The sequence below is a fragment of the Mobula hypostoma genome, chromosome 22, assembly GCF_963921235.1.
Source record: "Mobula hypostoma chromosome 22, sMobHyp1.1, whole genome shotgun sequence".
Lineage (NCBI taxonomy): Eukaryota > Metazoa > Chordata > Chondrichthyes > Myliobatiformes > Myliobatidae > Mobula > Mobula hypostoma.
In genome coordinates this window covers 20,663,442-20,689,793 of record NC_086118.1, presented here as the reverse complement: position 1 = coordinate 20,689,793, position 26,352 = coordinate 20,663,442, and the positions used below count along the sequence as shown (strand labels likewise).

General features: G+C 40.2%; 1 protein-coding gene across 5 annotated transcripts in view; it reads right to left on the bottom strand.

Annotated features, from left to right (window-relative positions):
* The window catches only part of fn3krp (fructosamine 3 kinase related protein), a 36,234-nt gene that overhangs the window by 8,869 nt on the left and 1,013 nt on the right, over nt 1-26,352 (bottom strand). For 3 of the 5 annotated variants that reach the window (XM_063074277.1, XM_063074278.1, XM_063074274.1), the window contains exons 2-5: nt 14,582-14,733; nt 10,056-10,147; nt 1,995-2,077; nt 339-461 (exon numbers count right to left, since the gene is read on the bottom strand). In XM_063074277.1, coding sequence (XP_062930347.1) covers nt 339-461; nt 1,995-2,077; nt 10,056-10,147; nt 14,582-14,724 — 441 coding nt within the window. In that variant the 5' untranslated portion in view covers nt 14,725-14,733. Of the gene's footprint in view, nt 1-338; nt 462-1,994; nt 2,078-10,055; nt 10,148-14,581; nt 14,734-22,638; nt 23,582-24,265; nt 24,413-26,352 lie in introns of those variants that run through there. The other 2 variants (XM_063074275.1, XM_063074276.1) reach the window with 2 other exon arrangements.

Genomic DNA, 26,352 nt, shown 5'->3' with positions numbered 1-26,352 from the left:
TTCTGGCAATTAAAGATATTATGGTAAATAAGACCATGCATTCTCTCAGCAAGTCCTCAACCAGTGTTGGAGAAAGGGGGCATAAGAGAAGTTATTGGATATGATTCTATCACATACTGGATTCACCAATATCTAATCCAGCTGATGTCTATCCGTGTTGGGTGAATGATGCAGTTAAATGCCCAAGTAATTAATTAAATTTTGGTAATCAAAAATCAGGCAGTATGTATCAAAAATACAATCTGCTAAAGTATTTTTTTTATTTATCGTATTGTAAATGCAAATTATTGTAAATGTTTGCTTTGAATTTAGTGTTAAAAGATTTTGGGGAAATGTACCTGCAGCTTTGACCAGAGCTCCCTGGCTTCACGGTCTCCATAGTCTTTTTCAATTAAATCCATCTGGATCTGAAGACGTTGCTGAGTAAAGAAATTTACCCAGTCATTCTGCCAGTCATTATTCTGAGGGGAAAAAGAACAGAAAATTGCAAATGAGATGTCCAAATTATTTATTTCAGTTTTATGCAAGTCTTATAAAAAGCTAATATACAGTTTTGCAAATATTTGGAAGGAATAGAAAAAGTGATGCATATGTTCAATTCCACCCATGACCTCAGTGAATAAAACAGTCCATGTCTGTTTTGAACAAGATAAAGTCAGCATTCAGACATGCAATGAAATAGCAAACAACATTCAGACCAAAGTATTACACAGTAAGAGTCTGATGACCTACCCTCAACTTTCAATGGCATAACCATTGTCAACGTACTGGGAGTCATCATTAGCAAAAATACAACTGGACCAACTATTATCTTGTGGCTCCAACAGTTGGTCAGAGACTCAGTATGCACCAACATATGAAACCCAAAAGTCCTAATCTACAAAGAATGACTCAAGAATGTACGTGGAGTATTAGCTTCACTTGCTCGGGTGAGTGCAGCCTCAAGGATCCTTGAGAAGCTCAAGATAAAGTAGCATGCTTGATTGGTCCAAATATAAAAAGGGTGTACAATAGGTTCACTGTTGGTCAAAATCTCAAAGCTTACTGCAAAGTTCAGTTATATCACTCTGTAAACCCCTCCCAAACACACATCTATAACAAAAATGACCAAGGATGACAGGAGGACCCCAAGACATAATTCCATTTAGTTCTGCAATTTAGCATGAATTTGTATTCAATAGCCTCAGGTAATCTGGTTTCTCTATTCATGTAAGAAAAAGCCAGTTAACCATTTATAATACTGGCTCAGTCATTTCTCTTAATTGATGCAGCCAAAGCTGTGTTTCACACCTTTTACTATGTTGGTGACCTCCTTTTAACTCATTGGTTAATGAGCAAAGACAGTAAAACTAAGAACTTTTTACAGCTCATCACCGAAGCCAACAGAGCCTCCCCTCGTCTCTACCACTCCCGAGTCCTCTTTGCAATTTGAAAACAACTTGGTTTCTCTCTCTCTCTCCCCCCAGTTTCAAAAGAGGTCCTTGACCCAAAAAGTTAACTCTGTTTCTCTTTCCACAGATCTATGATTTTCACAGATCTTTGATTTCTATGATCTGGCCCAACTACATTTTGTTTATTTTCTGCCCACTGATGGATAAGATAGTATGTGCAGGAATTCTGTTCAATGATTATTATAAGATAAAATTGAAGTCCCATACACACTCTCTGGTGGCTACAAAGGATTCCACAGCAACGATGGAGCATGAGTAAGTTCCATCAAGACCCCAACCAACATTTATCTCACACGTAAAGTAAATACGTCTGATTACCTAGCCACTGTTCTTGCTAAATTGTACACAACTTGTCTGCCACATTTGTCTCATCACCTTGTAGCCTACAAAGCTGCAAAAGGCACTATACAATTTAATATTCTTTGATATAATTTATATTTCCCATTTGTACATGCAAACCATTAGACAGCAATGCCAAAAAAATAACCTGAGCATACCAAAGTTCAAAATGTGTACAAGGAGAAAAAGAAAAAATCAGCTTACCTGTGGAATGTAACCACAACAAGTTACAATATGAAATCCAAATTTGTCCACATACTGAATATCAGACTGACCTGGCCCCTTGCCTAGCTCAGATACAAATAATAAATATTTAAACCAATAGACATAGCACATAAAAAAGAAAGTACAATTCTGCACTAATACATTATCTTCCTAAATGTAACTAAGCATCCTCTACCTCCAATGAACTGCTATTAAGTCAACTGTTAACAGTGTTCCCTTAAATAGATTATATTCATTAAAACACTACAAAGTTAACTGTTTTTCATAACATACATATCATGATAGCTCAAGCAATAAAGTTAAAACCTGCTCTTCCGTGTTATTAAGAAATGGATGCAGTTCAGAATCAGATTTAATATCACCAGGATATCTTGTGATTTTTTTTTTACAGCAGCAGTACAGTGCAAAATATAATAGACCTATAAATTACAACATAAATATAAGTAAATCAAAAAGAGAGCTGAAAAATAGTGAGATAATGTTCATGGGTTGGTTCATTGTGTGTTCAGAAATCTGGTGGTGGAATGGAAGATGTTGTTCTTAAGGCGCTGCGTGTGTGCCTTCAGGATCCTGTACTTACTCCCTGATGATAGCAATGTCCTGCATGATGGGGGGTCCTTAAGGGAGAAGAGGTCCTGCACAGTGAGTCTACAGAGTCAGGAAAGAGGTTGAAGAGCAGGGCCTCCAAATAAGTAATCTCCAGATCACTACCGGTGCCACGTGCTAGTCAGGGCAGCAATAGGATGACAGTATAGATGACTGAGTGGCTGAGGGACTGGTGCAGGGAGCAGGGTTTCAGGTTCTTGGGCCACTGGAACTTTTTCTGGAGCAGGGGTGACCTGTAGAAGGGGATGGTTTACACCTAAACTAGAGAGGAACCAATATCCTGGCCAGAAGGTTCACTTGCGCTACTCAGGAAGGCTTAAACTAGTTTGATAGGGGGATGAGAACCAGAGCATCAGGTTAGAAAGCGGAGGGATAGAGAGGTTGGTAGATGTCAGGGCCAGTAAAAACAGGCAGGAGCAAAGTAATAGATATGAGAAGATGGATAGTTTGAAGTGTGTCTATTTTAATGCTAGGAGTTTTATGGATAAAGGTAATGAACTTAGAGCATGGATCAGTGCATGGAATTACGATGCTGTGGCAGTAAGGGACATGAATGGGTGCTTAATGTATCAGGGTTTCGATGTCTTAAAAAAATAGAGAGGGGAGTAAAAAGGGGTGGGTGCAGGATCAAGTTGCATCACAAATCAGGTACAACATTACAGCTGTACTCAGTAGAGACATAATGGAAGGCTCAGCCACTGACCCTATATAGGTTAAAATTCAAATATAAAAAAAGGTACAATCACTTTGATGGGATTGTACTACAAATCCTCTCCCCCAATAGCCATTGGGATATTGAGGAACAGACATGCAAATAGATTAAGGAACTGTGTGAAAACAGTAACATTCTTGTTATGGGGGACTTCAACTTCCCAAATATAAACTGGGACTTTCTTAGTGCAAGAGGGTTAAATGGGTCAGAATTTGCTAAGTGCATCCAAGAGGGTTTCTTAAATCATTATGTTGATAGCCCAAAAAGAGGAGGGGCTGTACTGGACCTGCTGTTGGGTAATGTGTCTGGCCAGCTGACCAACCTTTCAGTGGGTGAGCAGTTCGGGAGCAGTGACCACAACTCCTTAAGTTTAAGATAGCTACAGATAAGAATAAGTATGGACCTTTTGGGAGCAAGGCAAATTACAAGAGCATTAGGCAGGAATGAGGGAGAGTTAATTGGGAACAGCTGTTTTTTGGCAAGGAGATATGAGGGCATTTTTTTTTACACATACTGGTTGGCTCCTGCAACGCGCTGTCTGGGGTGGAAGTAGAGGCAGATACATTTGAGACTTTTACAAGATATTTAAATAGGCGTATGAATGCGATGAAGTTCGAAGGAGATGGACATTGTGTAGGCAGAAGGGATCAGTTTGGTTGGCTATTTGATAACTAATTTAATTGGTTCAGCATAACGTTGTGGACCTGATGGTCCTGTCCCTCTGGTGTACTGCTCTTTGTTCTATGGTCTATGTTCTTATGATGGATCCCACCATTCTGAGGCACCACCTATCAAAGATGCCTTTGACGCTGGGAAGGCCAAAACCCACAAAAGAGCTGGCTGAGTTTGTAGCCCTCTGCAGATTTTTCTGATACTATGCAGTGGCCCCTCCATACCAGATGGTGATGCAAACAATTAAAATACTTTACACAGTACTTCTGTAGAAATTTGTAGGAATCATTGGTGACCTACCAAATCTCCTCAAATTCCTGAGCAACACACACAAAATACTAGAGTAATTCAGTGGGTCAGGCAACATCTATGGAAATGTATGAACAGTTGACGTTTTAGGCGGAGACCCTTCTTCAGGACTGCAAAGGAAGGGGAAAAATGCCAGAATAAAAAAGGTGGGAGTAGGGGAAGCAGCACTAGCTAGAAAGTGATTGGTGAAGCCAGGTGGGTGGGAAAGTTAAAGGGTTGGAGAAGAAAGAATCTGATAGGAGAAGAGAGTGGACCATGGGAGAAAGGGAAGGAGAGGGGGCACCAAGGGGAGGTAATAGGCAGGTGAGAAGAGGTAAGAGGCCGGACTGTGGAATAGAAGAAGAGTTGAAGAGTTGAGGGGGAAGGACTCTTTTTTTTAAAATCAGAAGGAGAAATCGATTTTTATGCCATCAAGTTGGAGGCAACCCAGCAGGAATATAAGATGTTGCTCCTCCACCCTGAGAGTGGCCTCATTGTGGCAAAAAAGGAGGCCATTGACTGACATGTCGGAATGGGAATGGAATCAGATTTAATGGCCACCAGGAATTTCTGCTTTTGTCAGATTGAGTGAAGCAATCCCCAATTTATGACCATGGGAGAAAGGGTAGAAGGAGGGGCACAAAGGGGAGGTGATAGTGAGAGGTACAGAAAGGGGTTTCTGTGGCAACAGGCAAGATTTAAGGATGGTGTGTTGCCTCCCTGGTGCTGGGATCCAGGACGTCATGGACCGGGGGCAGGGAATCCTCAAGAGTGAAGGCGAACATCCAGAAGTGGTGGTGCATGTCAGCACAAATGACATGGGGAAGAAGAGGAAAGACATTCCACAGCGCGACTTCAGAGAACTCAGAAGAAGGCTGAAAAGCAGGATTTCCAGGGTGGTTATCTCCGGTTTGCTTCCAGTTCCTCTGCTGGAATGGTCAAGAACAGGGAGATAATGGATCTGAATGTGTGGCTGAGGAACTGGTGCAGGAATCAAGAATTTACATCCTTGGACCACTGGGGTATGTTTCGGGGTAGGGATGAATTGTACAAAAGGGATGGGTTGCACCTTAATAAGCGGGGCATCAGCATTCTGGCAGGCAGGTTTGCCTCTGCAACACGGGTGTGTTTAAACTAAGTAGTGGGGGGGTGGGGACGAACTGGAAACATACGGATGGAGATAAAGGGAAAGTGAGAATCAGAAAAATTAAGAATGATAGCAGAATCAACAGAGCAGAAAGCTCAAGAAGGGATTATACAGTATGGCCAAGTGATAGAGGAACTGATATGGGAGGTGAGGGGAGTAATGAATTGAAAGTATTATATATGAATGCACAGAGTATAAGAAATAAAGTAGATGAGCTTGAGGCACAGTTGGAAATTGGTAAGTATGATGTTGTGGGAATAACAGAGACATGGCTTCAAGTGGACAGGACCTGGGAAATGAATATTCAAGGGTATACGTCATATCTGTTGGTGAGGAATGATATTCAGTCCCTTGCGAGGGGGGACATAGAATCAGGAGACATAGAGTCAGTATGGATAGAACTGAGAAATTCTAAGGGTAGAAAGACCCTAATGGGAGTTATCTACAGGCCCCCAAACAGTAGTCTGGATGTAGGGTACAAGTTGAATCAAGAGATAAAATTGGCATGTCGCAAAGGTAATGCTACAGTTGTTATGGGGTCTTCAACATGCAGGTAGACTGGAGGGATCAGGTTGGTGCTGGACCCCAAGAAAGGGAGTTTGTGGAGTCCCTCCGAGATGGATTCTTAGAACAGCTTGTACTGGAGCCTACCAGAGTGAACGCAATTCTAGATTTAGTTTTGTGCAATGAACCAGATTTGATCAGGGACCTTGAGGTAAAGGAGCCATTAGGAGGTAGTGACCATAATATGAGAAGTTTTAATCTATAATTTGAGAGGGAGAAGGGCAACTCGGAAGTGTCAGTATTACAGTTGAACAAAGGGAACTATGGTGCTATGAGGGAGTAGCTGACCACAGTTCAATGGAACAATACCCTAGCAGGGATGACAGTGGAACAGCAATGGCAAGTGTTTCTGGGAATAATGCGGAAGGTGCAGGATCAGTTCGTTCCAAAGAGGAAGAAAGATCCTAAGGGGAATAAAGGGAGGCCGTGGCTGACAAGGGAAGTAATGGACAGTATAAAAATAAAAGAGAAGTATAACATAGCAAAAACGAGTGGGAAGCCGGAAAAAAGAGCAATAGAAGGTAACTAAAAAGGCAATACATGGAGAAAAAATGAGGTACAAAGGTAAACTAGCCAAGAATATAAAGGAGGATAGTAAAAGCTTCTTTAGGTATGTGAAAAGGAAAAAAATAGTTAAGAGCAAAACTGGCCCCTTGAAGACAGAAGCGGGTGAATTTATTATGGGGAACAAGGAAATGGCAGACGAGTTGAACAGGTACTTTGGATCTGTCTTCACTAGGGAAGACACAAACAACCTCCCAGATGTAATAGTGGCCAAAAGACCTAGGGTAATGGATGAATTGAAGGAAATTTATATTAGGCAGGAAATGGTGTTGGATAGGGTGTTGGATAGGTTGTTGGGTCTGGAGGCTGGTAAGTCCCCAGGACCTGATGGTCTGCATCCCAGGGTACTTAAGGAGGTGGCTTTAGAAATCGTGGATGCACTGGTAATCATTTTCCAATGTTCTATAGTTTCAGGATCAGTTCCTATGGATTGGAGGGTGGCTAATGTTGTCCCTCTCTTCAAGAAGGGAGGAAGAGAGAAAAGAGGGAATTATAGACCGGTTAGCCTGACATCGGCGGTGGGAAAGATGCTGGAGTCAATTATAAAAGATGAAATTACGACACATCTGGATAGTAGTAACAGGACTGGTCCGAGTCAGCATGGATTTACGAAGGGGAAATCGTGCTTGACTAATCTTCTGGAATTTTTTTGAGTATGTAACTATGAAAATGGACAAGGGAGAGCCAGTGGATGCAGTGTACCTGGACTTTCAGAAAGCCTTTGATAAAGTCCCACATAGGAGATTAGTAGGCAAAATTAGGGCACACGGTATTGGGGGCAGAATACTGACATGGATTGAAAATTGGTTGGCTGACAGAAAACAAAGAGTAGCGATTAACGGGTCCCTTTCGGAATGGCAGGCGGTGAGCAGTGGGGTACCGCAGGGTTCAGTGCTGGGACCGCAGCTGTTTACAATATATATTAATGATTTAGATGAGGGAATTAAAAGTAACATTAGCAAATTTGCAGATGACACAAAGCTGGGTGGCAGCGTGAAATGTGAGGAGGATGTTATGAGAATGCAGGGTGACTTGGACAGGCTGGGTGAGTGGGCGGATGCATGGCAGATGCAGTTTAATGTGGATAAATGTGAGGTTATCCACTTTGGTGATAAGAACGGGAAGGCAGATTATTATCTAAATGGAGTCAAGTTAGGAAAAGGAGAAGCACAACGACATCTAGGTGTTCTTGTACATCAGTCACTGAAAGCAAGCATGCAAATACAGCAGGCAGTGAAAAAAGCTAATGGCATGCTGGCCTTCATAACAAGGGGAATTGAGTATAAAAGCAAAGACGTCCATCTGCAGCTGTACAGGGCCCTGGTGAGACCACACCTGGAGTACTGTGTGCAGTTTTGGTCTCCAAATTTGAGGACATTCTTGCTATTGAGGGAGTGCAGCGTAGGTTCACAAGGTTAATTCCCGGGATGGCAGGACAGCCATATGTCGAAAGATTGGAGCGACTGGGCTTGTATACTCTGGAATTTAGAAGGGTGAGAGGGGATCTTATTGAAACATATAAGATTATTAAGGGATTGGACATGCTGCAGGCAGGAAGCATGTTCCCGCTGATGGGTGAGTCCAGAACCAGAGGCCACAGTTTAAGAATTAGGGGTAAGCCATTTAGAACGGAGTTGAGGAAAAACTTTTTCACCCAGAGCGTGGTGGACATATGGAATGCTCTGCCTCAGAAGGCTGTGGAGGCCAAGTCTCTGGATGCTTTCAAAAAAGAGATGGATAGAGCTCTTAAAGATAGTGGAATCAAAAGTTATGGGGATAAGGCAGGAACTGGATACTGATAGTGGATGATCAGCCATGATCACAGTGAATGGTGGTGCTGGCTTGAAGGGCCGAATGACCTACTCCTGCACCTATTGTCTATTGTCTACAGGCAAGTGAAGAGGTAAGAGACCAGAGAGGGAAAAGAAGAAGAGGGAAGGGGAATAGAAAAAAAAAACAGGAGAAAGCAATGTTCATGCCATCAGGTTGGAGGCTACCTAGACAGAATATGAGGTGTTGCTCCTCCATCCTGAGAGTAGCCTCATTGTGGCAAACGAGGAGACTGTAGACAGATACAGTGTAACAGGTATTGGGATAAGAATTAAAATAGTTGGCCACTAGGAAATTCCACTTTTTGCAGATGGAGTGGAGGTGCTCAACAAAGCGGTCCCACAACTTACGTCGGGTCTCACCAATGTAAAGAGGCCGCACTGGCAGCATCAGTACAGTAGACGACCCCAACAGATTTGCAGGTGAAGTACTGCCTCACCTAGAAGGACTCTTTGGGGCCCAGAATAGAGTTAAGGGAAGAGGCAAATGGGCAGGTGTAGCATTTCTGTCATTTGCAGGGATATGTGCCAGGAGGGAGATGAGTGGGGGGGGGGGGGAACCAATGGACAAGGGAATCATGGAGGGATTGATCCCTGCAGAAAGTGGGGGGGGGGGGGAAGAGTAAAGATATGTTTGGTGGTAAGATCTCATTGAAGATGGCCAAAGTTTTGCAGAATGATTTGTTGGATGCTCTGACTCATGGAGTGGTGAGAACAAGAGGAACTCTATCCCTGTTCAAGCAGTGGGAAGGTGGGGGTGACAGTGGATGTCCAAAAATGGGGGAGATATCAGTGAGGGGAGTATTAATGGTAGAGGAAGGGAAATCCCATTCTTTGAAGAAGGAGGACATCTCTGATATTCTGGAAAGGAAAGCCTCTTCATGGGAACAGGTGGGGTGGAGACGAGGGAACTGAGAAAAGAAAACTGCATTTTTACAGGAAGCAGGGTGGGAAAGAGTATAGTTAAGATAGCTGTAGGAATCGGTAGGTTTATAAAAGATGTCAGTAGACTGTTTGTCTCAGAGATGGAGACTGAGAGATCGAGAAAGGCCAGAGGGATATTAGATGTGTCCTCAAATTCCTAGTGAAATATAGCTGCTGACGTGCCTTCTTTGTAATTGCACCAATATGATGAACTTGGGATAGATCTTCAGAGAGGCTAACACCCAGGAACTAGAAACTGCTCATCTTCAGTACTGCTCAGTTTCAGAAGGCAGCAAAAAGTAGTAACCTATATAAGACCATAAGATATAGGAGCAGAAGTAGGCCGTTTGGCCCATTGTCTGCTCTACAAAAGATTCACAAGGTTTCATCTACCTTAATGCTTCATTACCAATTCCTTGACAGTTCAATGGTAAATTACAGTATTTCACAGTACAATACAATTGCACTATTTTATCAGATAATTCCTCAGAGATGAATCAATAAATCCTATGCGCTTAAAGGTACAGTGTGTACTTTTTCATAAAGAGATCAGCATTTTTCAGGGCATCTGAATCCTTTACAACTAAAATTGTAATTCAAAAAGAGTAAGACTTCTCCAAAGTTTAACTGATTTAATCCTTAAGTTCCGAAGATTTAGAATCTCAAGTTGCAAAAATCATCGTGCTAAAGTCAATTACAAATGACCAAGTTTTGAGTAAACATTGGTACCTTACCAACAGTCTGCGCGTCTCTTTGTTGCTGCTCGTTAAGTTTTGCATTATGAAGATGCAGATCTGCCAGTTGCTCTCCTAGTTTAGCCATGTATCTAGAGAAGAAACATCAGAACTGAACACAGGCATCTTTTCCAACAGCTTTTGACATAAATAAACCAAGGAGTAATATTTAATTCCATCTTGGACCTTCCATGTGGCAAATCAATTGTCATCCACATTGACTATCTTTTTGGCATTATTTACATGGCTTGACAAATCATTTAAAAATATCTAAAATGATTTTAGAATTTCCATTAACCATGGTGTGTCCTTTATACTACCACACATAAACTTAAGATTTTCAATTATAATCTCAAGAACTATGCATCCAATTCCAAGGCAAGAGGAAAATGAATCAACTTTTTTGCTTTTAGCTCTCAGTTTGTCCAACACAGAACTCCAGGCTCGACCTGCAACCTGATCCACAGATCCCCAATTGCAAACCAAACTACCGTTCCACAATCAAATCAAAACTTGCAGAAACTGAGAAATCTGAAATGCAGGTCACTGTGTAAAAGCAGAAAATACTCAAGCAGTTTTTGGTGAGGAGGCTTTGGTCTGAAAATTAAATATTGTTTTTCTTACAATAAATCTGCATGACCTGTTGAGCATTTTCTGATTTGATTGTTGCCCACAATGTATAATTAGGTAACTACAGACCAAATACACTAATTCCATAATGCACTGATTAAAATTTTTACCAGAAGATTGGAAAATAGTCAATGTAACTCCCTTGCTCAAAAGGAGGAGAAAGACAGAGGACTGAAACCTAAAGGCCAGTTTGTTTAAACTGTAAATGATCAAGTAATAATCAAATAAGAAAAAACTTGATCTTTTAGGAAAGCTGAATATAATTAAACCTCATCAACATAGTTTTATAAAAGTAAGTCAAGTTTGCTCCTAACTTTTGAGGGGAATCTGCAGGTGAAATGTATTTAGATTTCAAAAAGGCTTTGTCAAGAATCAGAAGGCGGCTGTTTCAATGGAGTGGAAACTGCTTGTCACAGAGAAAATATAAGGGTTATAATAAACGGGCCCTTTTCAGAATGTAAGGGTGTAACCATTGCAGGAATCAGCTCTTGGCCCACAATTGTCCACTATTTAAATTAATGACCTGGAGGAAGGAACAGTATGCAAGGTTTCAAAATTTGCTGGTGATATGAAAATAGCTGGAAGGGCATGGTGTGGTAAAGATAACACAATACTGCAACTGACTGAGGACAAACTGAGTGAGTGGGCAAAAAAGGAAAATGAAGTTTCCATAAGACCATAAGATATAGGAAACAACAGGAATTCTGCAGATGCTGGAAATTCAAGCAACACACATAAACATTGCTGGTGAACGCAGCAGGCCAGGCAGCATCTCTAGGGAGAGGTGCAGTCGACGTTTCAGGCCGAGACCCTTCGTCAGGACTAACTGCAGGAAGAGTATCTTCCTTCAGTTAGTCCTGACGAAGGGTCTCAGCCTGAAACGTCGACTGCACCTCTTCCTAGAGATGCTGCCTGGCCTGCTGTGTTCACCAGCAACTTTTATAAGATATAGGAGAAATGGGCCATTTGGCCCATCAGTCTGCTCCACCATTCAATCATAGGCTGATCCAATTCTTCCAGTCATCCATACTCCCCTGCCTTCTCCCCATACCCTTTGATGCCCTGGCTAATCAAGAATCTATCTCTGTCTTAAATACATTCAATGACTTGGCCTCCACAACCACTTGTGGCAGCAAATTCCATAGATTTACCACCCACTGACTAAAGTAATTTCTCCGCATCTCTGTTCTAAATGGATGTCCTTCAGTCCTGAAGTTGTGCCCTTTTGTCCCACACCATGGGAAATAACTCTGCCATATCTCTACCATGGGAAATAACTTTCAAGTGGGAAAGTGGGAATCATGCACTTTGGTAGGACACAGTAAATCAAAAAGAGAAATGATCAAAATGGAAAGAGACTGACCGTGAGTGAAGAACGGAAGGATCAAGCTGTCCTACTGCATGAGTCATAAAAAGCTAGCGTGCAGATCCAGCAAGTAGTTCTGAAGGCAAAGGGCATTTTGGCCTGTACTGCAAAGGGGTTGGAGTTTAAAGACGGGGAGGTGTTACAAACATTGTCCAGGGTGTTGGAGAGGCCTAACCTGGAAAAATGTGTAGCAATTTGATCTCCTCATTGAATGAAAGGATAACACTGGAATGAGTGCAAAGGAGATTGGAATTAGAGGGTCGCCTAACCAAAGGAGACGAACACCACAAACGAAATGCTAGAGGATCTCAGCACCTTTTCCACAGAAGCTGCCTGGTCTGCTGAGTTCCTCCAGCATTTTGTATATGTTGCTTGGATTCCAGCATCTGCAGATTTTCTCGTTTGCCAGGAAGACCAAATAGTTTGGGCCCATATTCCTTGAAGTTTAGCGGAATGAGGGGTGATCTTATTTAAACATACAAGATCCTAAGGGAACCTGACAGGGTAGCTGTTGTAATCTTTTCAGAAGTGGGACAGTGTCAAACAAAGAGACATAATAAGAAAGGGCCAGTCATTTTAAACTGAGACACATAGATATTTGTTTTCATAAAGAATGGTAAATTTCTGGAATTCTCTTACTTAGATGGTGGTGGAAATTGGAACAGCAGAAATATTTAAAGAGGAGTTGGATACATGAAGGAACAGAAGCTTATGGAAAAATGACACAAAGAGAGTCGATGCCAGTTTAGATCATCAATGATCATTTTAAAAGGTGGGACAGGTTTGAAGGGCCAAATAACATATTCCTCCTATTTTCCCATAATCTTGTGTTCTAAATTTATAATACCGTACATTTTAGATATTTTTTCCATTCCTCTGAACATTTTTATGATGACTGATACGAAATTAAAACCTCATACAGAAAGATACAAACAAAAAATTCTGAAGATATTCAGCACATCAAGGCAACATCTAAGGAGAAAGAAAAATGGTAAACATTTTAGGTTAAGAATCCTTCAGTGGAATTTAAGACTTAGACAAAAAAGATCATTAAGTTGTAAAGAGCTGATCACTCAAAAACAGTTAATTCCCCCAAGATGTCAGGCTGATCAACACCTCCAACTATTAGCAACCCCCACCACCACCCCATCCACATCAGCTACTCTTCTCCACAGCCCCTCAGCATCCGTCAAACTCCACGCACTGCCATTTTACGATTACTCTCCATGCCTAATACCTACACTGACACAGTCACTGTCCTATATTTTCATATGCCCTCCTACTACCTAGAAGAGTTCCCTGTCCCAAGAGTCACATTATCATTTCTTGTCAGAGTCACCTTATACTTAGATACTCCTGCAGCTAGCATCACTTTATGTACGTGCATTCAGTCTATGTATATAAGCTAATCTTATGCAACACACACAAAATGCTGGAGGAACTCAGCAGTCCAGGCAGCATCTATGGAAAAGAGTAAACAGTCAACATTTCGAACCAAGACCCTTCATCAAGACTGCCCAAAATGCCCACTGTTTACTCTTTTCCATAGCTGCTGCCTGGCCTGCTGAGCACCTCCAGCATTTTGTGTGTGTTGCTTTGGATTTCCAGCATCTGCAGATTTTCTCCTGTTTGTGAAGCTAACCTCATGTATATATCACCACACTCACCAGTCACTTGAACATTGTGCTTTATAACATTGCTTTCATTGTCACATATATTATGATTTATACAACCAACACACATCAAAGTTGCTGGTGAACGCAGCAGGCCAGGCAGCATCTATAGGAAGAGGCGCAGTCGACGTTTCAGGCCGAGAATCGGCCTGAAACGTCGACTGCGCCTCTTCCTATAGATGCTGCCTGGCCTGCTGCGTTCACCAGCAACTTTGATGTGTGTTGCTTGAATTTCCAGCATCTGCAGAATTCCTGTTGTTTGTGATTTATACGCTTATTTTGTTTTTTTATGCTGCATTGGATCCAGAGTAACAATCATTTCATTCTTCTTCATACTCGTGTACTGAAGAAAGCCGATAAATAAACCTGAACTGAAATTCTAAAAACCACAATTCCATGTATTTGAAAGAAAATCGCTTAGCAGTATTACAGTTCATTAACGTTATTAAAAGATTCAATTATATCATGGGCTCATACTGTGTAGCTCTGTAGATCTAATGGTTCAGAATAGTAGTGTAGACACGGGTGGATAAAGTTGCATTCCACAGCTACATAAAATGAGAGAATATAAAAGCAGAAGTGAAATATATTTCAGCTTCTTCTAAACAAGTAACCAGAAGCAAAGTTCCAACGGATAAGCTAATAAGGGAAAGTAGAAATATCTGAACCCATGATAAAGTCTGGGGAACATGCAGTAACACACAATAAAATTAATAATTGAAATTGCTTTTTTACTTTAAAAAAACACAAATTGGGAATGAAATTACTCTGAAACAGTTCTTTTGATTCTGATTGCCTTAATCAGATTGGAATAATGTCAAGAAAAAATAAACTAAGTTTCAATTTTTATAGCCCACCTGTTTAAGCTGTGAATATCCAAATGCTCCATAACAAACATCGACCCACCATCTGACAGACTGATCACTTTAATTGGCTGTGGCACTTTAACAGTGTTCGTTTTCAAAATGGCCTCCAGACTTGCCATTTCACCATCAAACATTTTTTTGGCCTGTTTAAAACAATATCGATAGTGAGACCACGGCCAACAACAATATCAGGAAGCATGAAATTATCTATCAATCAAGCAAAACTCAAATATTGCAAAATTTCAAATATACTAATTTTTGCAACACACATTTAGTGTCACCTCCTGAAAAGTCAGACAAATATATACCATTCAAATGCAGAATCAATTGTTTGCTCAGGCATGGATAAAAACACAAATCTGTAATAAATGCTTTTCATATGATATTATTCTTCTATTGTATAATTCTTCTATTGTATTGTATAAATCTGAGATCTCTGCCATTTTGTTTTCATTGCGTATTCACATGGAATTAGTCAACTGTGCAATGTGGTTAATTGCCTATTCTCCTCAATGCAAGATACCTAATTTAACTCTCCTAGGCATGTTTAGTGCTCTTTTTCCAAGTAACAATTCAAATCACTTTTGCACATTCATTTATTGTTTTTGTACAAAAATTCTGTCTTTTATATTAACTAAATTTCTGAATTCCCTTTTAATTACAGATAATTTATAGCAGAAAAAAAGTTCCACTCATTCTACCACTGGCCTTTTTTGTCCAGCAACTTATGAAGCAGGTGCACAACAAAAGTCAAGAAGATAAATTTGGTAGAAAAATTTCAGAAAAAAATTCTACAACCCATCTCAATTAACAGACTTAAGGACTTTTATAAAGTTTTTTAAAAAGGCAGTATTTTGCAGTGATTATCTTCCCCACATGTCTCGTTCTTGTCAAGGTGAATGTCATGTAATTGTGTCGTCAGATCTAGAAAATAAACAAAGTTATTCAGAGAGCAGTTTTTCAGGCAGTGGAAGATGGTGGCTGCCATTTTCTACAGCAAACAGGGAGGAGACTCCTCTGTCGTTACCGGAAATGAATTTGTCACCTTTCTTGAAGAGGCACATGATTACAAAATATCTGAGGTCCTTTGGCATTTCCTCCTCTTCCCAGACCAGGGTGAAAATTTGTGATCAATTTTCTTTTCTATCAAATTTTAAAACTTCAAAAGCAAGAATTCCCAACTGTTTTTGTGCCATGTACCCTACCATTAACCAAGGGGTCCGTGGACCCCAGATTGGGAACCCAATTCTAAAAGGGTATCCCAGGCCATATTGATTCACAATGGGCTGAGGCATTTCCAATTAATCATTTAGGGGTGCTATATAATGGAGTCAAGAGAGCACGTCTTTACTCAGAGTAAAGGCTGATGAGTTCTTTGATGTTATTCTTCCCACGGCTGATCACTGACTCCTTACTTAAGGCTAGTTCACCTCCTTGGTTGTCAGTGGGATGCAGCCTTGGGGATTTAATCTTCTGCCAACCGTTCTCCATTCTATAGAACTGCAAATTGGACAGTAACAGTTTATACCTAATCAGGGCCAAATTAAATTCACAATACAAGCTTTGATTCCAGTACTAATATACAAACAAGTGAATCAGAAAATATTTATGAATAACTGGCACTGTCACAGTAAGATTGTAAAAAAAAATTAATCAGTTCCCATATCTCAGGAGCTGCCTCTCAGCAAAAGCAGACTCGACGATGAACTTCACTATTACCTTTAGTGTACTAGTAGAGCCTTTCAACTTTTGAGGAAGAGACTTTGAAGATCCACATCTCCTAGTCTCCTAGGCAGCTGGGATCCCTGCCTTCCTGTACACTTCCAAGATCTAACCATGCACCTCAAAAACAGTGGATATATTCTGCCAAGGTTGCATTCACAACTTTTTTCCCTCATCCATGAGCAACATATACAAACCATCTTCACTGTGCTCTCCCAGGGCACCATCCCAAATTCTGATGACCATCAACAAGCTTCAACGGATAGGCCACATCATTCACCAGATTTGTGAAATGGGGACTCCATATAAACATCTATCAAAACAGTGAAAAACAATCATAGATGCTTCTCAGCATCCATGAAAATAATGTGACATTATATTGGAATCCCTGGCACGTAGATGTACAAGATGGAAAAGAATTAAGGATGGCACTGAGAATTAAGTTCTCAGGAACAGGAATTGGAGTACAACCAGGAACACAATGAAACCCAGTGTAAACAGAAGAAGGAGCACACCACCTCCTAAACTAAGCCACGCATGCTGTCCAGCGCAGAATGTTCTACTCACATAATGGCTTGTCAGCCACCTCAGAACTGGAGTGGAAGTTATCATTGATTTCAGGATACTACCTAATGAGAGTAAACACCTGGTTTTGTATTTTACATAGCATGATAGAACCTAAATCAATTACACTAAATAGATCAGAGCAAAATTTAGTTTACTCATTAAGACATTACAACTCTGATGAATGACAAGCTAAAATTAAGTAACATTAATTTACAAGTTAAACCGAGAAACATCATAAATGCAAAATCTCAGCTTACATAAGCGCTTTTTCTGTTCACTTTCCACCGATGGCAAAGTGAAAAATGTGTTTTGTTAAGTTCTCGGTGAAGCACTTGTAAATCCAATTTTCACCTTAGCATAGGCTTGCTAATCCTGAAATAGTCTCTCCTTCAATGAGGTCCCGTTGTTTCAAAAAAAGGCAATTAATAAACACCAATTCTCTTAGTTTAAAATGTACCAATCCCGTAAGAAGAGTTGCACAACAATACAGAACTAGTTCATTTTCAGACAGAACAGAGATAATTTCCTGCATTATTTTGACAAAATTTAATCATTTCTGCCAGCTGTTACAGTTAGGCATGATTCAAAAGGAAACCTTGGCTTCAAAGAATGGTATCATCAAACCAGCTGAATAATTGATTACATTTTATGATCCACACAGACTATGAAGTAAAAACAAATTTTTAAACAAATAAAATATAAACATACACTAGGTTAATGCTGGTATTACAAAGAACATTATAAAATCCCTTATGCTTTTGAAATATCAGAGAGAGAATTACACTCTATAAAAAATTTAAAAATTAAAGGAGGCAGCAGTTTCCTAAATATTAATTTAACCTTAGTATAACATTAGTAACTCAGAGTGTTTGTGCAATAAAATAAATCGTCAAAGTATTTTACAGACGGACTAATTTGCAAAAATATTTATGTCCATTCAAAACATTTCCCTCAATTGTGGTGGAGAAAGCGAGAGGTGGCAGAAGCTGCTCAACTGCACTAAATAACCAAGAGCAACTTCACAATTTCCACATGCAGTGACACAGAAATAGAAATTCCAGAAGTGCTCTATTTCCTGAAAGTTTGAAGGCAAAACTATCAAAATGCTGACTTAAAATCCACACATATTTATATCTTGAAGCAACAATTAAGATTACAAGTTAACATTGCAGATCTGTTACACATAAAAAAGTCATCCATTTCAGATTTTAAAATCATTGCATTAACACTGTGACAAACATTTAAACAGACAAAATATATCTAATATGAATCATAAGGTGGATTTAAACATAATACTGATATTGTGGAGATGAACTCAAAGCAGGTGATGTTGGAAGATCAGATGGTGGTAAGGGCTACATTAGCTTAATAACAAGTGATAAAAACTAGTCAGATAAGACGACTTTTTGATTAGAAGACTTTGGTTAAAATATATTTTCAAAAAGATGAAATGAAATTTGACTCTCATTAAATGTGAAATAAGAGGTCATGGCCCAAAGAAAATAAGTTAGTTTTCTTATCTAATGAAATCGTAAGAAAATAAGAGTTTAGCACAATATTATTTCTGTTAGCAGCTAAACTGTGTAAACTATCACTGCAAACAATGAAGAGGAGAACAAAGACTGACTCGAGGGTCGAGACATGTGGGTGCGATGCAAAGTTGAAGTGTAGTCGAGGCATCATCGAGTAGAAATGGTTGGAATGAGGTCGAGGCATGTCCGAGACAGAGTCAAAGTCAGAGTGAGCAGAATGGAGGAATGTTGGAGTGGAGGAGTTTTGCAGCCCATCTACCTAAACTGAGAGTGAGCTTCAATCAACCTAAACGTGAGGCCAATTTGGAAAGGTTGGGTATGGGCCAGAATGTGGCGGTGGAATCCAGGCCCTGAGTGTATCACTGCAGCGGCGCCTGGGTCCTAGTGCAGGGGAGGACCTGGTGCAAGGACAATTTAAATGACTGTTAAGAGAATCAAAAGCTCCTGCAGTACAATCTGCATAAGAAATTTTCTGTAGGTCAAATGGGTTCCTCTTGCCCTACAAATTCTGTGATTCAACCATGTGCACTGGTTGTCAAGGCACACAGATTGTTACACCTGTGAAAGGCAAGTCACCCTTAATGCTTTCCCTCATATTTATGGTGTTGACTCCTACAAGTCTAAAGCTACACAAATATTGGTCTTACGCACCCAAATAGCTATATTCTTGATAGTAAAGATTCTGAGAACTACATTTTAAGAAGGCATATGGCATGCTTGGCTTTAATTAGTCAAGGCACTGCGTTCAACAGACAGGAAGTTATGTTGCATCTTTATGAAACTCCAAGATAGGCTGCATCTGGAGTATTGCATACAGATCTGATCACCCCATTATAGGAAGGATGTCGAGGCTTTGGAGAGGGTGCAGAAGAGGTTTACCAGGATGTTGGCTGGATTAGAGGGCATGTGCTATAATGAGAGGCTGGACAAACAGGTTGATTTATCTGGAGTGATGGAGGCTGAGGGGAAATTCTAACAGAGGTTTATGATATTATGAAAGGCATAGATGGAGTAGACATACAGTATCTTTTTTTCCCCAAGGGTTGGACTATCTAACATTGCATTTAAGGTGAGAGGGGACAAGGTAAAAAAAAATACAAGGGGCAAGTTTTTTTTTTAAACACAGGGAGTGGTGGGCGTCTGGAATGCAGTGCCCGGAGTGGTTGAAGAGGCAGATACAGTAAGGACTTTTTAGGGACATTTAGGTAGCCACAAGAATGTAAGTGAAATGAAAGGATATGGACATTTCGTCGGCAGAAGGGATTAACTTAGTTGGCTATTTGACAACTAATTTAATTGATTCAATATTTGATTGTGCCCAAATGGATCTGTTCCTATGCAGTACTGTTCTATGTTTCATGCTCTAAAAATTTTGAGTTTTTCTGAATTTGAGGTTAATAGCTGTAAATTCCTTATCATATCATTGTTATGTCAGTGGATATGTCATGAGACCAGCACAAAAGTGTTATTTCAAAGAAAGCACAGTGCCTTTACTTTCTTAGATGTTTGTGTAGATTTGGCATGTCACCAAAACCTTTGACAAACTTCGACATTTGTACATTGGAGAGTATCTTAACTAGTTGCATCACAGCCTGATACGTAAATACCAATGCCAAGAAACAGAAAGTGGTGGATACAACCCAGTCCATCACAGGCCTCTCTACCATTGTGCGCATTTACAAGGAGGACTGCCACAAGAAAACAGCATCCATCATCGAGGGTCCCCACCATCCAGGCTATGCTCTCTTTCTGCTCCTACCACTGGGCAGCAAGTACAGAAGCCTTTAAGTCCCACACCACCAGGTTTAGAAATAGTTATCCTCCAATCTTCAGGTTCAGGAAGTGGTGTGGATAATTTCACTTACAACTTTGAACTGATTCTACAACCTACTGTACATACACACTTTCAAGGCCTTTTTACAACTCGATGTTCTCAGTATTCATTTTTTATTTGCACGATCTGTCATCTTTTGAACATTGGTTGTTTGTCAATCTTTGTTTATGTGTAGTCTTTGGTAAATTCTATTGTGTTACTTTTTCTGTAAATTCCTGCAAGAAAATTAATTTTAAGGTAGAATATGGAAACACATACATACCTTGATAATAAATTTTAGTTTGACTTTGATCAAATTTTACACTCACTCAGCACCGATTCATCACTGGAAAGCAAGGCAGCCACCAACACTAGTTGTGGTACTTATCCTGTTCTTCCTGTGAAATTAGCTTTAACAGAGAATAGCAACCAAATGTAGAGTTGTGGATAGTGTAGAGGACTTTTAAAGGATATAATCAAACAATCAGTACAGATATGGCAGAAAAATGGCAAATGGGGTTTGATCCGAGCAAGTGTGAGGAGCTACACTTTGGGAGGTCTAGTGTAAGGGAAAAGCATTGAAGAAATGATAGGACCCTTCCTTTCCAAGCTCTCAGGCCATCTGGGGCAGGTCTACTTACTGTCCTTAGGAAACTAAACATGGTGAAGCAGCTTTCTTATTCTGATCCATGTATCCGGAATGACCTTCCAGAGGACCTGAAGTCTACCCCAACTTTAAGCTCTTTTAAATCAAGGGTTAAAACTTTTCTTTTCGCTGTAGCTTTTAACTAGAATCCCCTGCACTGTAACTTCTATTTATCATATCTATTTTTTGTGTAATTTTAGTCTTTTATATATCGTCTGAAACTTGATGTTTGATTTCTATATTTTGTTCTATGTAGAACACTTAATGAACTGCCTTGTGTTTGAAAAGTGCTATACAAAGAAACTTGCTTGCTGGTCTTTTCTTGAGTTCAAGAATCCAGAGGTTATGTTGGAACTTTATAAAACTCTGGTTATGCTACATTTGCAATAGAAACATAGAAAACCTACAGCACAATACAGGCCCTCCGGCCCACAAAGCTGTGCCGAACATGTCTTTACCGTAGAAATTACCTCGGGTTACCCATAGCCCTCTATTTTTCTGAGCTCCATTCAACTCTGGTTGCACCATTACAAGGAGGGTGTGGAGGCTTTGGAGAGAGTGCGGAAGAGGCTTACAAAAATGTTGACACAAGAGACTTCAAATGCTGTGATCTGGAGCCACATAGTAGGTTAGACTGCATCATTGGAGAGAAATAGGTTGTCAACATTTCAAGTTGAGGCCCTTCATCTCGAGTGATGTTGAATGCTGTCTGGATTAGAGGGCATGTGCTATCAAGAGAAGTTACACAACCTCGGACTGTTTACTCTGGAGCAGCAGAGACTGAGGGGAAACCTCATAGAAGTTTTTATATTATGCAAGGCATAGTTAGAGTAGACAGCCTATATCTTTTTCTCAACGTTGAAATAGCTAATACTAGAGGGAATACACTTAAGGTGGTGGTGGTGGGGGGGGGGGAAGTTCAATGAAAATGTGCAAGGCAACTATTTTACTTTAAAAAAACAAAAAGAGTGGTGGGTGCCTGGGTAGTAGTGGAGGCAGATACTATAGAGGTATTTAAGAGGCTCTCAGACATGTGAATATGCAGAGAAAAAAACATGAACAATGTGCAGGCAAAATAAATTAGTTTAATTAGCTCAGCACAACATCACAGGCTGAAGGGACTGTTGTCTGTGCTGTACCGTTTAATTGTCACTATACCGGCAGAAGAGAACTAGTTTACTTCGGCATCATGTTCAGCACAAACAATGTGGACCAAAGGGCTTGTTCCTGTGCTATGCTGTTATATGTTCCAAAAACTTAGGATCTCCAATTATGATGTCTCGCAGCATAATCTCTTTATCAACTGACTTTAAATTCATTTTCCTCAGACTCTTTCAAGAGGGCGAATCCTAGCAAGGCATCAGGCTCCAATGGCAGGGAAATGAAAACTTGTGTCAACCAACCAGCAGGGTGTTGAAGGACTCTTCAATCTCTCATGACTGCAGTCCGAGATTCCCACCTGCTTCAAAAGGGTACCAATCATACTAGTTCCCACGACGAACAGGGTGAGCTGCCTCAACGAACATTGCCCAATTGTTCTGCTATCTGCTGTGATGAAGTGCTTTGAGGGGTTAGTCATAGCCAGAACCCATTCCTGCCTAAACAAAGACCTGAACCCATTGCAATTTGCCTACCACCACAAAGTGTGTACAGTGGATACAATCTCCCTGGCTCTCCACTCAGCCTTGGATCCCCTGAACAACAGCAATACGTACACCAGGCTGCTGTTTATTGATTACAACTCAGTGTTCAACACCATCATACTCACAGTAGAAATCGAGCTTCAAATCCAGGGCCTCTCCACCTCTCTCTGCAACTGGATCCTTGACTTCCTCATTTGACAATCAGTGCACATCAGAAATGTCATCTCCGCCTCGCTAACAATCAATACCGACGCACCTCAAGGATATGTGCTTAGCCTACTGCTCTACCCTCTCTAGACCCACGACTGCGTGGCAAGACACGGCTCAAATGCCATCTATAAATTTACAGATGACGTAACTGCTGTTGGCAGAATCTCAGATGATGACAAGGAGTCATAAAATAGTGTAATAGACCAGCTGATTGGGTGGTGTCGCAACAACAACCTTGTACTCTATAACTGTAAGATCAACGAAATGATTGTGGACTTCATGAAGGGGAATCCAAGGGAACATACACCAGTCCTTATTGAGGGAGCGACAGTGGATAGGGTGAGCAGTTTCAAGTTCTTGGGTGTCAACATCCCTGAAATCTACCCTGGCCCCAACATGCTAATGCAATTACAAAGAAGGCACAATAGCAGCTATACTTCATTTGGAGTTTGAGAAGACTTAGTATATCACCAAAGACTCTCAGAAATTTCTACAAATGTATCATCCAACTGATATGGAGAGGCCACTGCACAGGATCAGAAAAAGCGGCAGAAGCTTGTAAACTCAGCCAATTTCATCATGGCACTAGGCTCGCCAGCATCAAGGACGTAAAAAGACTAAGCCTCAAAAAGGCGGTATCCATCATTGAGGGCCCCCATCTCCCAGGACATGCCCTCTTCTCATTGACACCATCAGTTAGGAGGTACAGGAGCTTGAAGACAAACATTCAATGTTTTACGAACAGCTTCTTCCCCTCCACCATCAGATTTCTGAATGGAAAATGAACCAACCCATGGAAACTACCCTACAGTTTTTTTGTTCTCTTTTTGCACCACTTATTTATACTTCTTGTTGCAATTTATAATTCTTTAAATGTACTGCACTGTACCACTGCCATAAAACTGATTTCACAACATAATCCAGTGAAATTAAACCTGATTTTGATTCCTGTTGACTTCTATGCTCATCCCACTGACGTGAATAAAGAAACAAGGTAGAGACAAGCATCCTAGTGACTCTTGTAGCAGAAATACAAATAGATAATACAGGTGCAGTTTTATAATTACCTATTCAATTTTTGCCATTACTTTATGGTCTTATAAAAGTTTCTTTTAACTTAAAATTTAAATTGGGCAACAAAAATAACGACTTATAAATATAACAGATCAAGCTGCTGATGAGACCCATTTTTCTTAACTCCAAAACAACAGAGTTGAGTAGAAAAATAAATTAAATGAAATTACAATTTAAAAATCTTTCTTGATGAGCAAATAAGTTGTTAAACAGCTATGAATTCACAGATCAGTTACACAAAGTGATAATGGTAGTTATGTGCACTAGTCACACATATTTAATCAGTGCAGCCTCTATATCACTCATAGGTAGTTAGGGTTAGATAGCTCACAGAAATGCTTTGGTTTAATATGGGTATACAAACATCAGTTCATGAAATTTAACTTTTGCACCTTATAAATGTCCACCTTAGAAGCAAGCAGGCATTAAGTGCAGGGTAGGTTTGTAAAGAAGAAGTTCTTATGAGACCTGTTTAAATCCAAGCATGGTATGCTGTGTGGCAATCAAGAATAAGAATAATGATGAATTTTTTCCTTCCTTGACCTAGAGGTCAAAGGTAGTTCTGAGGTCAGCTCATCAATGAACCATTAAGCAACTCTCTTGGTCTGACAGTAACTGAAAAATATCAAAATGAAAGAAAATATGAAAGGAATATAAAGAACAAATTGTAGCGTCAAAGTAAATCATGTTTTAAAGTAAAAAATTGCAGTTATTGGAAACTTAAAAAATCATACATTTTGTTCATTTTCTCAACAACTATTTTCATTAATCCATCAAATAAATTACCTCCATCTTATCCTCGCGGCAACACTGACTTCACTTGATCTAAGATATTCCCTTTGTCCAACCACTCCTTCCCTCACCACCTCTGCAATTTCAAACCAATTTGTTTTCTCTCTTCACCAGTTCTAACAAAGCATCTTCAACCTAAAATATGTGTGTGTGTGTGTGTGTGTGTGTGTGTGTGTGTGTGTGTGAGAGAGAGAGAGAGAGAGAGAGAGAGCGCGATATGAAGACACATCTTGTATAAGCTGTTAACTTTACAGCGATACAAATATTTTTCCTTACTAAACATATTCCCGAAACTGTGACAGAACAATAGACAGTAGTTCCAGAACAAAAATAAGATTAACATATCAGAGAGGTACAGTGCTTAAGCAAATAAAATCATATTCCTTGTACCCGTATGAAAAGAATGTTCAACATCATTTTCTAGGGCCCTACCATTTACTGTTCAAGTCCTGCCCTGGTTTAATTTACCAAAGTGCAACACTTCACACCTGTCCAAATTAAATTCCATTTGCTGTTCTCTGGCTCATTTCCCAAGTTGGTCTAGAACCCTTGTAAACTTTGTAACCCCCTTCACCTCTACACCATCAACTTTGGCATTTTGGCTGATTCTACTAAACACATTAACAACCTTATTAACACAGCAACGCCTTACTGGCAACAAACAAAACTACTAACTACACTATTAATCGCACTGTTCGTAGACAGTTATCACTGTAATCAATAACCTGTAATTTCCTTTTCAGAGTTGAACTTTTGAACCGCCTGTACAACCTGGCATTTTTGTTGTGTGAACTGAAACCATGAAGGTGCAGGATGGTTGTGGCGTGGTGTGTACACACCAAACTGAGATGGCGAGGCCTAGTCCCAAGCCCGAGAAATAAGCCAATGTTTGGCCATTGATAAAACAGACTTGGAGCCAATCAAAACAACAGATCCAAGGGGAGGCCACGCAGAATCAACGCAGTGGAGCTCAGACCTGAGAGCAAGGAATGAGCCGAGCCAGATGGAAAAGGTCAGGTATGCGGCAAATCAAGACATTGGGCCCAGGTCCAAGAGCATGGAAAAAGCCGATGGTTGGCTGACATGCGTACCAGGTCAGATTGAAAAGGTTAGGGTGTTGGAGCTGGACGTGATGGACGGGCCAGTGTTCAGCTTGCTGCCCTGCAAGGTTTACTCATCTCTGCACTGAACTGAGGCTGTGGCCTGCAACTAACGGGCTCCTGGACCGGCTGCAGTGATGACTGGCTTCATGGCTGTGATCTCACTTTTATGAGCTTTAGTTCTGAATGTAACTTGCTTACTTTTATTGTTTGCATAATCTGTTTTTTTTGCACATCAGGTGTTTAATGGCCTTTTTTAATGGATTTCTTAAGTTTTGGGCCTGCCTGCCTGTAGGGAGACAAATCACAAGATTACATATAGTATACATACTTTGATAATGAATGTACTTCGAACTTTAAAATCATTAACACAGATAAGAAACAACAATCCCTATGGCATACCACTGGTCAGAGTCCTCTCAATACAAAAGACAACTCTCCTCCTTTCACCAGGACAATTTTGTATCGAATACGCTAGTTGGATTCCATGTGCTCTCAGATTCCAGACCAAATAAAAACCAATCAAATAATTTTATCAAAGTTATTCCTGGCTGCACAGAAAAAAAAAGTGAAACAAGAATATTAATGATGTTTTCAATGGAATTGGTATACCTTTCTTTTCAAGGAGGAACTATTTAACATGGTGTAACAGTATTATAATTT